A 12,228-nucleotide genomic window follows, 5' to 3' on the forward strand; every position below is an offset into this window, starting at 1 on the left:
CATGTTTGGCCGTACATGCTTTGTAGTGACGGTTGAGGTGGGTGGTTTCAATGCCTTTTTGATGAGCCAATCGTTGTTGACAGTATTTACATACTGCTTTGGTTTCTGGAATTCCATCGACCATACGATCAGTTTGAACCAATTTAAAATGATCCCAACATTTTGCATGCTTCTTTACCTTTCTCTTCCCTCTTGCATCGGGAATTTCAATAACAGGTTCATCATCCTGTTCCAAATCAATTGGAGCCTCAGCATCAACGTCATCCAAATTAATTTGATGACTACTTTCATGAACATTATAATCTTCAATATTTTCTGGAATGGGTACTTCATTTAGACCGGCGAACTCATTCCCATATTGATTATGGGACACATTTGCTTCATTTCCGACTCCGACATCGAACAAGTTTTCAATAAATGAGCGTGAATCCATTTGTGATTAATTGAAATTGAATGTTGAAGAAAAAGAAGTGAAGTAGAATTGAGAAATGAATGAAGATTATGTAGTAGTGTAGAAACTGTATTGTAAAATCAAGATTATATTTATAATTTAATGATATGAATATAAATTGTAGAAGAGTATAGAAATGAGAATGAATGAATGAATAATATTGATAATAATTGAATTGTAGAGAGTATAGTAGAGAATAAGAGATTGATAGTAAATTTGGTAAGAAAAAATGTTGTAATTGATGGGTATTTATAGGAAGAAAATGAAATTTAAAAAAAATATATATATCAGGGACCAAAACGGTCACCGACAAAGTTCAGTGACCGTTCGGTCACTGTTCTGGTCACTGAATTTTTTTTTTTTTTTTTCGTGGCTCGTTTTAGGTGAGCCGAGCCCACGAGCCCGCGAACTACTCGGGCCCATTGCCACCACTATATGAAACTGTACAAGGTGTTCGAAAGAAAACACCTCCATATAGTCGAAATGGGTTTCACTTTAATGATAAATACTGGAGTGCTTCAATTGGAACTGGAAGTTTCAGAACAGGCAGCTGGCTCTCGGGCTCGTTTTTTACGAGCCCGAGCGGCTCGTGGCTCGTTTTAGGTGAGCCGAGCCCACGAGCCCGCGAACTACTCGGGCCCATTGCCACCACTATATGAAACTGTACAAGGTGTTCGAAAGAAAACACCTCCATATAGTCGAAATGGGTTTCACTTTAATGATAAATACTGGAGTGCTTCAATTGGAACTGGAAGTTTCAGAACAGGCAGCTGGCTTCAATCCATAACAGCCAGCTTGTGAGATGGATGGTTCAGCCCAAGCCAAGGACGCCCAACACAAGCTGCCCCGGAAACAGCCAGTGCCGGCCCAGCACATCTTGTGTCATGTTAGATATGGAACCACTGTGATGAGAACCAGAATGAACTGGGCGACCAGATTAGAAACGAATGAATCAAAATTAGGCAACATAATCTTTTAACAATAGAACCACTGCTATAGTTATTACCATTGCATTCATTTCTCAGTCCATGTCTGTCAGGTTCCATAATGGAAAGGCATGTGCAGTGAATACAAGTAAACAAGAAGCTTTATAACTACATTCTGAATTAGATAATCACATAAAATAATAATCAGAAATAACTAAAGCATTTCTTTCTACAATACTCAACCTATGCTAATATGGTTCAGCATCTTGAAAACACAATTAGAAGAAATCACCATCAACCAGCAACTCAATGCATGAACTTGGGCCTGATTAATTATAAAATTGATTAAGTCGAAGGAAAATACCCACACCTATCCTCCAATAGTAGTAGACCTGGAAGTTGAATCCAGCTATAGTTTCTGATTCCACGAATTTCCCATTCAATTTTCAGTTAGTACATCAATAGTCGAAACAAGTACAAGGTCGCCAGTATACAAACCCGTACCTCGGTGTAAAGGAGCAAGTAGGGAAAAGATACCATGACCAGGTGTAAACGCTTCTGCTGTTTCTCAGCAATCATCAGGAATTCAAAATGGATCAAATTCCATGCACATTCTTCCTTTGGAATCCAGTTAACAAATTGGCTAGAGCTTGTATTAAAGATTTAGGATCAAACAATATACCTCCTTTTGAATCATGTACAGAGTCAACCGTAACCTACAACATTTCAAATAACCATAATGAGCACAAAAGCACAGATAAATGAAGCATACTACATAACAAGTAAACAACCACTACATCAATTACATATGCTCTTTACGAAGCAAGTGCAAGCTTATACTTTTGATGACATAATGTAGAGTGGTGAATTAAGAGGAATGCAATAGTACAATAAGCATGCCACATATTATGTACCATGTAGATTGATAACCAGACAGGGAATTCAAAAGGCTTCAATTGTGATGTGAAACAGGTAAGTCCAATAGATGAGTGATACAATTTGACAGTAATCCTTAAAATGGTAGAAAACGAAAATTCTCTCTTTGGTTTCGTAAGTAGGACATTGCGATACCTATCGCCCACCCTAGCCCCAGTGGACATCCCTGTCATAACTTTTAGACTGCTATCCGCACACAAAAAATAAATAAAAAATACACAAGACAACGAAAAAGCAAAAAGCAAAAATAAAATAACATGGAGGTAAGAAGTCTCCACCTTCACCTCTTGTACATGGAATAAGCTCAATTAGTCAATTTACTTGTACCTCATATTAGACTACTTGCAATGATTTCTTTAAAACAACAATAATAACATTTCGCAAAGAGATCAAGTTTTTCAAAATTATTCTTGATGTCACAAAGTTTAATTAAAAAATTAGGGAAAACTGTAGGGAAAGATTTTTTGGCTGATAAAACCACTTATCCAAAGTTGATTGGAATATATAAATCTAGAGAGTTCACTGAGAAATTGAATAGGGAATATCAAGAAAAGGTTGCTGCATTTAATCCGGATGAGGCTGCTCCATTGATAGCTCTGGCTAATTAAATTGCTTATAGGGATAATGATCTGCGCAAGTTGTACTTAAGTTTCTTGTAAATGACCTAATATAGTTATAATAACTAAACAGTACTTCAGAATATTATCGAGAAACTTTGCAGACATAATAATCTGCTAAAAGAAAGCAAGCGCACCTTACTTAACGCTGAACAACAAAATAAGTAACGGGCCAAGTAATCTTCAAGAAAAAGTTCGGCAATATCAGAGACTTAGGATACTCTAAAAAGGATGTGGGAGTGACTTGGTCATGCGTGATTTATACTTGAAGCTCAGGAAGCTTTCTGGTTAATGAGGATATTGCAGATTTAGACAGCATTTTTTTCACTTCCTTCTCGACAGATAGAGATTTCAAAAATCATCCAGTTAAAGCAAAAGAAATTAATTGCAAGAACTCCAGTAATATTTGCTAATTCTTAGTTAAAGTATTCATCACCAAACCTTACTCTTGGAACGAAGAAGAGAAAAGGTGCAAAAAAATTCCATATAACAGCAATTTCTGGATAACAATAATTCTACAGTTCTACTGCCAAGATTTATCATACTTATGTCAAAGATAGGATGGCATTCACGTCTGCACAAGGAAAGCTTTGGATGTATTATTTTAATAAACTTTCAACTGAAATCAGACTTCTACGGCGCCCCGAATAACACATGGAGAAAATTGTAAAATGCGAGCATACCATGTGAAAGATCCCTTGGGCGGCCAGACAATCAATATCTACAGGAATTTGGCAACCTTTGGGCACAAAAATTGTATTGATGTATTCATTTGGCTGCAAAGGGAAATGAAACAATTTAAGTAATACATATTTCTCCGAGTCTCCACCACCATTAGAATGATGTCATTAAACACGCCAAACTAAAGCTGCAAAAGATATTTCACATGATATACATTACACTAAATAGTTTTTCTCTACCCTTTCACGGAATGAAGAATGGAAAGCAGTATCTAATTTATATTTCCAATCCTCCACCCCCACATACCTCTTAATATTGAACAATTAGGTAGCTTTTCTATTTAAATATGATTTCCTTAACATCTCTTAGGTGAGTACCCAATAATGTTCACTGATTAAAATATTTAAAAACCAAGATAACTTCTATCGTGAAAGCTTCTTATATGCAAACACTTCTACTATATGCCTCAAACTACTTACAGGATTTTTAAGACAGTTGTGTGGATCTCCATAAGATCGATTTAAAGCATCCGAAATAGCAGTCACAAAGCAAGAAGCCGTTAAGCCACTAGTTTCTCTGTCATGAGTACCATTCAAAAGAAGCACCTGGCAAGGGAAGAATTAAAATTTTTAATATATGGTAGAAGAAAATACAAAAATCCAGCTAGAGGCATATAACTATGTTAAAGAGTCCTATGCAGAGTGAAGTATGACTCAAAAGATCACAGCATATTTGTTAGAAGTAATGGGAAAAAAAATTACCTTGGGACAAGTGCGTGAAGAAATAATTTCCCCAATTCCGAGTAAAACCTGAAAATGGAGCACAAGCTATAAGAGAACGGATTCGAACAATGAGTTAAAAACAGAGGAGTTTATCATAGTGCTCAGACTTTCAGAACAGGCTATATGAACAATGACATCGTCCAGAAAATGTACTATAGATTAGATTCTAATTTTCTGCTCTTCGCACAATAGGCAAGAAGGACCATGCATAATATTGGTTTTTGATAGAAATTCGCAGGGGTTTCCTCCAACTAAGAAAGAACTTAAGGTAACGGAGCGGGTTTAAGTTCAATGGAGAAACCATGAAGGCAGAAAATAGTCGGCGCCTCTATTTGAAATGTGGAAAATGTAAGTATATATTTTTTTTTCCATCAATCCAAATTTCCAAACTTCATATCTCAAACTGTACTGCTAATTTCTAAGAAAGGGCACGTCATGTGCTTTTAGCTTTTCTACAATAAATGTAATAGCCTTCTATAAGACAGGCTAAAATGTATTTGGAAAGGCTGAAACAAATAAAAATGAAATCATGGAACCAAAGTATCATAAGTTCATTCAAATAATCAAATATTTTTTTTGACTGATTTTCCCAAATACAATTTAAATAATGAAAATTAGAACATTTACAATAACTCATTTGTCCTAGAGCATGTGACACAACAAAAACCTGAGCTTGATTTTGTCTAATCTATGGACAAATGAATCGTTATATGGTCCAGCATATGTAGCAATATGGTTCAGATTGTTACCAGGGAGGGGCATATGGAAGTAAATAGTGATCCCATAGCAAAGATAATGCAATCCACACTCCTCAGCTGTTCTAAGACAGTTGGATTTGCATTTGGAAAGACCTGCTCATTAAAAACGCATAAAGAGTGTTAAATGAGGTAACCAGTCACACCATCCCCAGGAGTGGATTACTGTTCTTTTTATGTGACCACTACTTGTACTTTGAAACTTGTTTATTTTTTAGTATGGATTTTATGGTTTATATATTATTATGAATATATTTTTGTATATTTATGATGTCTTCAATTATTCGAGTGGTTTATGTTCAGGGCTTCTTGAGACTTACCCTCGCTCAAAGAGGCAAAACATCTCAATAATTGATTTAGTTTTTTAAAACATTGACTTCCACCTTTAAGTTAAGGACTCTTGACTAGAAATGTCAATTTTGACGTGAAAATTTACAAAGTGAAGAAATCAAGATTGCAATCAGTAGAAAATTTCAATCATCTTACTCCAGGTTCATACAGTAGAAAATAAAAATTACATGCAACCTTACTGAGTTTCTTCTCCATTCTTTCTTGTAATAATGTTGTTTGTTTATCTATGCATTCCTTAATGGCAAATTGACAAGCACAAGAAGCATCAATTACCTCATGCAATAAATTGTTGCCTTCACTGGACATATAAAACACTCTTTTTATTCTTGAATGTAGGGCTGGAACCGAAGAGTTGCTCTGTAAACAAAATCATTGGGTCGAATTTATTTTAGTTTTGTTCATAAGTAACTTAACAATTACTGTAATAAATTACACACATTATAGATCTTGTTGAAACATTAGGTTACATAATTCTTAATTTTTGTTTTTTTTTTCCCTTTTTTGTACCCAAATGGAGCTATTACTAAATAGTAAAGTTCAAGATAAGGTATCAACTAAAAAGAGTGGCAATGCCTTCGTAAAAGTAATAAAAACTATAATGATAGTTATAGTTATGAGAAGTTCTAGCGTTAGTAACGGGACAGACAAAAAGAATTATCATCATAAATGGAGAACATACCTTATTTACAGGTTCCATTGATCCATTTGTTGGATGTGATATTTCATTTTGACCCCGTATTATGGTGCCATCCTAAATGTCAACCAAAAATGACCATTATCACATGCCACAATTTCACACTTCAATAGTATATGGTTTATTTTGATGTCAAACATTTCCTTCATTTTCTGCTTGATATATACATAGAGTAACACAGGACAGTGTGTTGTATTAAAATAAGGGCATACCAACAATTCACAACCCAATGTAAGCCTGTCATTTGTGGATATCACTGGGAGGACCTGGCTTTCCGAGGGAATTTCTGAGACACGTGAAAACAAAAAGATTGCAGCATCTAAAGACTGAAAGAATATGCGTGCTCCAGCAAAGAAAAAATTCCCAATGCTGCAAATGTGACGAGAGAATCAATTATGGACTGGTTTAACAAAATCAAGCTTGTCCTAACAATTGTCACAACAACTTAAGTATTAGGGAAGAGCAGGATTGGAAAACCTAATAGAATATAATTACAGTATAATGTAATCCAGAGAGAAACTCAATAATAAGTAATAACAGAACTGACTGTGTCATGTTAAACATGTAGAATACTAACTAGAATGTTAATTTTATTTGGGAGTGAGAGGCCAATTCTTGTGATTTCTCAAAGTAAGCATTTTTCAATGCCCAGGCGTTATTTTACATCTTATTCATAAGCCTGAATGCCCACGTGTTAGTGTGTTACCTCACTCCTGAAGCCATTTCTTCAGTCAGTTGAGTTTCCGACAACTTCATCTAGGGTAAGCCTGACTATGTTTCATCAATATTTTTCATGTCTATTCCGTATTTTAATTTATGTTATATTATAACAATGTTAAGGTAAATAATGATGAGTTCTAGTGAGAATCTAATATAATTGAATCCTATCCAATCATCAAAAATAAATAATCAATGGCTAACGGGGCAATTATCATGTCTGAATGGCCCAAGAGTACTTATCAAAATTTGGGGACCAGGATCAAACCTGAATCAAATATGCCAAAGCCTAATTTGTTGACAAGCCAGCTTGATTACCTTCCATCCTCAATTTGTGATCATAGACTTTACAATAAAAGCTATAGACATAGAAAATTGAATAAAAGAATTTTAACGTGGGTAACCATATACAAATTAAATCATCAACCAAAGAGACAAACTAATAGATTATATAATATCTACAGCCATTTAATATCATTTTGGTTAATACAACAGGGAACCTCAAATCAAAATGCTTATCTAGAACGAAGAAATCGTTGCACGAGAATAAATAATGGTTAATTCTCAATTTAAATTACAAAACTTGTGCAAAAAATTGCAATAATATAATTTCTTAACCATCCTGGTCATTCTCCAAGTATATTCGTATACATCACAGAAAAACACAAACATCATATATTATTCAATTGTGCATTAGATGTCCCTTGGAAGGAAATTTTGAAACATAAAACTCAATCTAGCACTTTAATTGAAGCAGCATCGTAATGGATGCTAAATTGGTACAATAAGATTCAAATGGGAAGTTTCACTAATCGTGAAGTACCTCCCATTACTGAAACAGAAAGACTCTTCTGACCGCCTGAGTACCTGCAAAAATAAGTGTGTTCAACACACATATATATGATGAGTATCGAAAAAAGTAGAGTGGAAAACTGACAAAAGCTAAGCCATAAATAAAACCCAAAATATAATAATAAAAAATCAGTTTTTTTACCATTTTAGCCCACACCCCCCTTGAAAAAAGAAGCCAATTAGAAGATACCTCATACCCATTTTACCAACATTTACCAATTTGAAGACATCATTAATATGTCCACCTCTTATACTCCACAACAGTGGCTTCACGATAGTTTTACCCATTAATGACTCTTGGACTCCCACAACAGTGGCTTTACAATAGTTTTACCCATTAATGACTTACAAAAGTCGACGTTCTACTGACATCAGAAAATAAAATTTTACCGGTGTTCTGGAGGAGAAAGGCCAATTGCATTCAACAAACAAATTTCACAAACTTAGACCAAATGAGATTTAGACAAGAGGCATGTAAAAGAGAGCAAAAACAACATTTTGTGGAGATATTTCAAGGTTAGTACATTTACATATAAGAATAAGCACATACTTTCCAGTTATAAATCTAGGAGTTAGCAATATGGGCATGGCAATATCAACACACCTGATCCTGGAAATAGACCAAGAAAGCTCGAATAGTTTCCCTATATGGTTTTGAGACATCCATCCACAGAGAATGATTCCCTTCCACGATAGCATACCTGTTGAATTCTCAACTTAGCAAACTAGCACTTATTACTCCAAAAACAGGGTAAGACCTAGCAAGTAGATGGGAGGATTTCGAAGAAAACTGTAGGAGTAGGAATAAGATAAATGAAAGCACAGGAAACTAACCACGGCACAAAACTGATTAGCCTTTTAAGGCAATTTAGTTGATAAAGAAATAAACAATCCTAAAGAACATTAAGGTAGGAGGAAAGCATTATTCAAGCTAGATTGATCCTAATACCATTCTGATTTTGCTTTCTGTGCCTCAAGAGGTAATCGGTGACCTAACAATGTCCTCACTGCAAGAGCCTCGGACGTACTTTGATCAGATAGTCTCAAGCATCTTGACCGAATGTCTCCAACAGCTGGACCACCTGCGAACATACCCGTAAAAATGTTTATTCGAGGAAAGGTAACATAGAATTACAAAACATATCAATTAATGCTATAGTAAAAGTAACTTTTAAACTGGTACTTCTTTCACCTACTTTACGTTCTCGGAAATGTCAATATGCTACGTCATACACTACTGTGTAATCAATAGTATTTAATAGCATTGACTGATTTGAAAGCACCATTGAGATTTTGTGGGGTTTAGCTTAATCATCAGAAGCCAGCCTGAGAACCAGCAGCCCTTCCAACGATGGCAATCAATTGACAAAAGCTCAAGAAACAAGGAGATAGCTAAAACAGAAGGTTTAAAGTGTAGCTGTAGAACTCACCAAGAACACGAACAATCTCAGCAGTGCTGCCTCCATCATCAGAAACAGGGAGTACATGAGCCACACGAGTTGTTAAATTCTTGAGCTCTTCCACAACACCATTAAAGGCAGTTCCCCCTGCAGCACCAGCAAGTTGTCAGACAGTTTTTTCCTCAGGAACCATGATAGGTTTCTAGTTCACACAGATAGTATGCAGAAATACTATGCAGCATTGAAGTATAGAGTTCCACATAAGTGAAGTGCCTCACTGTTCCTAAGATTTATAGAACACAACCCGTTGTCACCATGCATATCTGCCAATCTGGACTTCGAGTCAGTCATAGTCTTCTACAGAAAACTATTCATTGAATCTTTGGAAAAAGCGCAAATAATGTTTCTTGCTAACCACAAGCTTGACATATATACTAAAGATACTGGTAAAAATAACCTAAATCTCCAGATACATTAGAAAATCTTGCACCCATATGCATCTCGAATACTGCACACCATCCATCCAATCATTTTTTGTTTGATCTCAAGGAGATGACTTTAAAATTTAGGTTGCATTTTTATCATTTAAGGCCTGTTCGATAGTGATTATGATAATTGATTTTTTGACCGTTAGAGAGAAATGTGGGTCTCACCTGCAAGTAACGAAATCAAAAATGACGGCTGGAATAAGAAAATAATGGTCAAAAAATTAAATTTTTTGGGTGAAAAATCAGAACCAAACGGGGGCTTACCTAATTTTGAATTTTAAATTTCAAGCCTATGATGCATCGTGATTGCTTTAAATTCAAAGAAACTATTTTTGTCCGTGGATAAAATGGGAAAGTAAGATAAAACTAGTTTGGCTTCTAGAAATGGAGCAAAGTTTTGTGACATCTGAAATGGCAAAGTGTGACAATAACAATGGAAGCATCCACATCAGGTTTTAGATAATCAGAGAGATGAAACTCACATGTATCATGGTTACATTTATTAATGAATCTATCAACCAAACTAGAAAGCAAATGGTCTAGAGGTGTCGAAGAGTCTAAAATATGACAACACTTTCCCATGCAATGTAACATGCATTAGAATCATACAGGCTGGAAATTTTAGCACTGCAATTGAAAGTGAATAGCAGAGAATCATTACATCACGTTCTAAAAAAATACTGATATAGGTACCCAGTAGGATTGACAAAGTTCCAAAATCCACCATTTACTTGTTATCACTCTAAAAATGGACAAAAGGTTGCATCTTGAATGTCTGTACGACCGCTAGATGATTGCACTAAACATTTAGCCGTGGATTCTTTTTTATTAAAGAAATTCAACGTGCAAAGGGATTACCAGCACTTAACGCTCTAACTAAGTGGACTAAGTAACAAAAGGAATGACAAGTGCAAGTAGTGAAAGATTTCTGCATGCACAGTTACAGTCATGAACTATGTGCAAAGTCAAAATCTTAAAATTTCCATCAATGCTTAATCACGTTATTTTCTATTTAGTAGAAATTTCATAGAATGGGATGTGATATAAGTGCCAATCGATTTCATATGCATTTGCAGATGACTTGAGTAGCTGAATGTTTATGCCAACCAAGACTTATTTATCTAGGCCAAGCGGTTAAATTAAAAGGTTACTGTTTCCTATGAGCCATCAATACTTCCTTTTCTGTGATTTCTACTTTAATTCCTTTGTTGCTTACAATGATGACTCACTTTGAAATTTCAACAAGGAAACTATATTTTAGTATAAAATTTCAAACACATTTAGCCCTGTTCAATTTATTTTACAGCCATTGAGGAAATAACGGTGTAAATATGGATTGAATTACGTTTTGATTTAACTTCCATCAAAGTTTCATTTTATTTTTTGGTTTTTCAATAGCTCGTATGATTTAATTGATTATCAGAGGATTTCGTTCTTCAACGTTTTCGAACAACTATAATAATATAGCAAAACTCCCAGAATTCTAATATTTTACAATCTTGGCAACAAGAACCGAATAACCACAAAACAATTTGAAATCTTTATGGGATTTAATTATTCGATAAAAAGATCAGTACTTATGGGAGGTCCAAAACAACACCAAACGCAAATGAAATCTTTTCCCCTTTTCTTGAAAAAAAAAAATTTATTTCAAATATTTTAGTGCGTGGGGGTGTAAATAAATAAGGAGGGATAACATACCTGAAAAAACGAGCAAAGAAGTCTGATTTGAGGCACAATTATTAGCAGTACTGGTGGTGGAAGCGGATGAACAGTGACAGCAGTGAGCACTATTGTTCAAGAAAGAATTAACGGGCGCCATAAAAGAAAAGGAAAAAGAAGAAGAGAGGCTTCTTGAAAATGGAGGAGGAGGAAAAGAAAGGAGAAGAGAGCATGGAAATGGAAAATTGTGAATATGGAAATGAGAATTTGAAGACCGCAAGGAAAGCGGGGGTCCCAAGTAACTGTCCGCCATAGTCCCTGGATTCCTTATTTCCTAATTCCTAATCAATAAAACAGAGAGGAATTCGTTTCAGTTATTTAAGGTATTTTGTTGCTTTAGGTGAGCTAATAAATACCTATTATTATTATTATTATCAATAAAGTACTAAACCCTTTTATAATGAGATGCGAACACGACAACTGTAAAAATAAAGTTTAAAAATACATTTATTTGATCTCCATTCTTCTAAAAATTAATTTTTAATTACACATTTTTCAATAAAATAACATTATACGCATTTCATTATAAGGTCGCAATTGAACAGATCGAACAAGCTCGAATTGACGTAACATGAAACCTATTAGTCCGAAAGCGTCATGGAGAGCAACAAAAGTCCACAAACCGCCTAATTGACACCAACGAGTAAAATCTCCTTGTGCTTCAGGACCCCACAGTAACAATAAAGAATGTGCTAAACTATTAGCAGGAGTAGAAACTGCGGACGTTAAGAAATTACAGCCTTCCAAATAGGAACTAGCCAATCCATGGGTATACCATAAAGTTACAAAGGTTGTACCTGTGAACCAACCTCCTAGAGCGAAATAGGCGCAAGGAAAGAGTAATAGACCGGACCAG

The 12,228-nt window shown here is 35.1% G+C and overlaps 1 protein-coding gene across 4 annotated transcripts; it reads right to left on the reverse strand.

The window, feature by feature from the left end:
- Positions 1–1,424: 1,424 nt before the first annotated feature.
- LOC111370542 (uncharacterized protein YNL011C) lies at positions 1,425–11,658 on the reverse strand. Of its 4 annotated transcripts, XR_002698436.1 has the most exons (14): positions 11,352–11,658; positions 9,193–9,309; positions 8,712–8,844; positions 8,367–8,463; positions 7,734–7,777; positions 6,406–6,562; positions 6,179–6,250; positions 5,773–5,856; positions 5,143–5,244; positions 4,373–4,420; positions 4,091–4,216; positions 3,614–3,706; positions 1,882–2,093; positions 1,425–1,795 (listed from the first exon to the last, which is right to left on the reverse strand). XR_002698436.1 is itself a non-coding variant. In XM_022992291.1 (13 exons), exons 1-13 carry the CDS (start codon positions 11,623–11,625, stop codon positions 1,974–1,976), a joined length of 1,467 nt encoding a protein of 488 aa, XP_022848059.1. In that variant the 5' UTR covers positions 11,626–11,658; the 3' UTR covers positions 1,425–1,973. The 4 variants fall into 4 exon arrangements, 3 of the variants coding, with proteins under 3 accessions (XP_022848059.1, XP_022848060.1, XP_022848061.1); XM_022992291.1 differs by having other exon boundaries at positions 1,425–2,093; XM_022992292.1 differs by lacking the exon at positions 5,773–5,856 and having other exon boundaries at positions 1,425–2,093.
- Between the last annotated feature and the right edge of the window lie 570 nt (positions 11,659–12,228).

Source organism: Olea europaea, chromosome 21 (genome assembly GCF_002742605.1).
Source record: "Olea europaea var. sylvestris chromosome 21, O_europaea_v1, whole genome shotgun sequence".
In the NCBI taxonomy this organism is placed as follows: Eukaryota; Viridiplantae; Streptophyta; class Magnoliopsida; order Lamiales; family Oleaceae; genus Olea; species Olea europaea.

What these genes read in the sequence shown, in the direction of transcription:
- LOC111370542 (XM_022992291.1), bottom strand. Translation starts at nt 11,625, where the DNA reads ATGGCGGACAGTTACTTGGGACCCCCGCTTTCCTTGCGGTCTTCAAAT. An exon ending in CAGAAAGCAAAATCAGAATG is followed by an intron (nt 8,464 to 8,711) that starts GTATTAGGATCA and finishes AGAATTCAACAG; the next exon opens with GTATGCTATCGTGGAAGGGA. An exon ending in CAATGGAACCTGTAAATAAG is followed by an intron (nt 5,857 to 6,178) that starts GTATGTTCTCCA and finishes TTTTGTTTACAG; the next exon opens with AGCAACTCTTCGGTTCCAGC.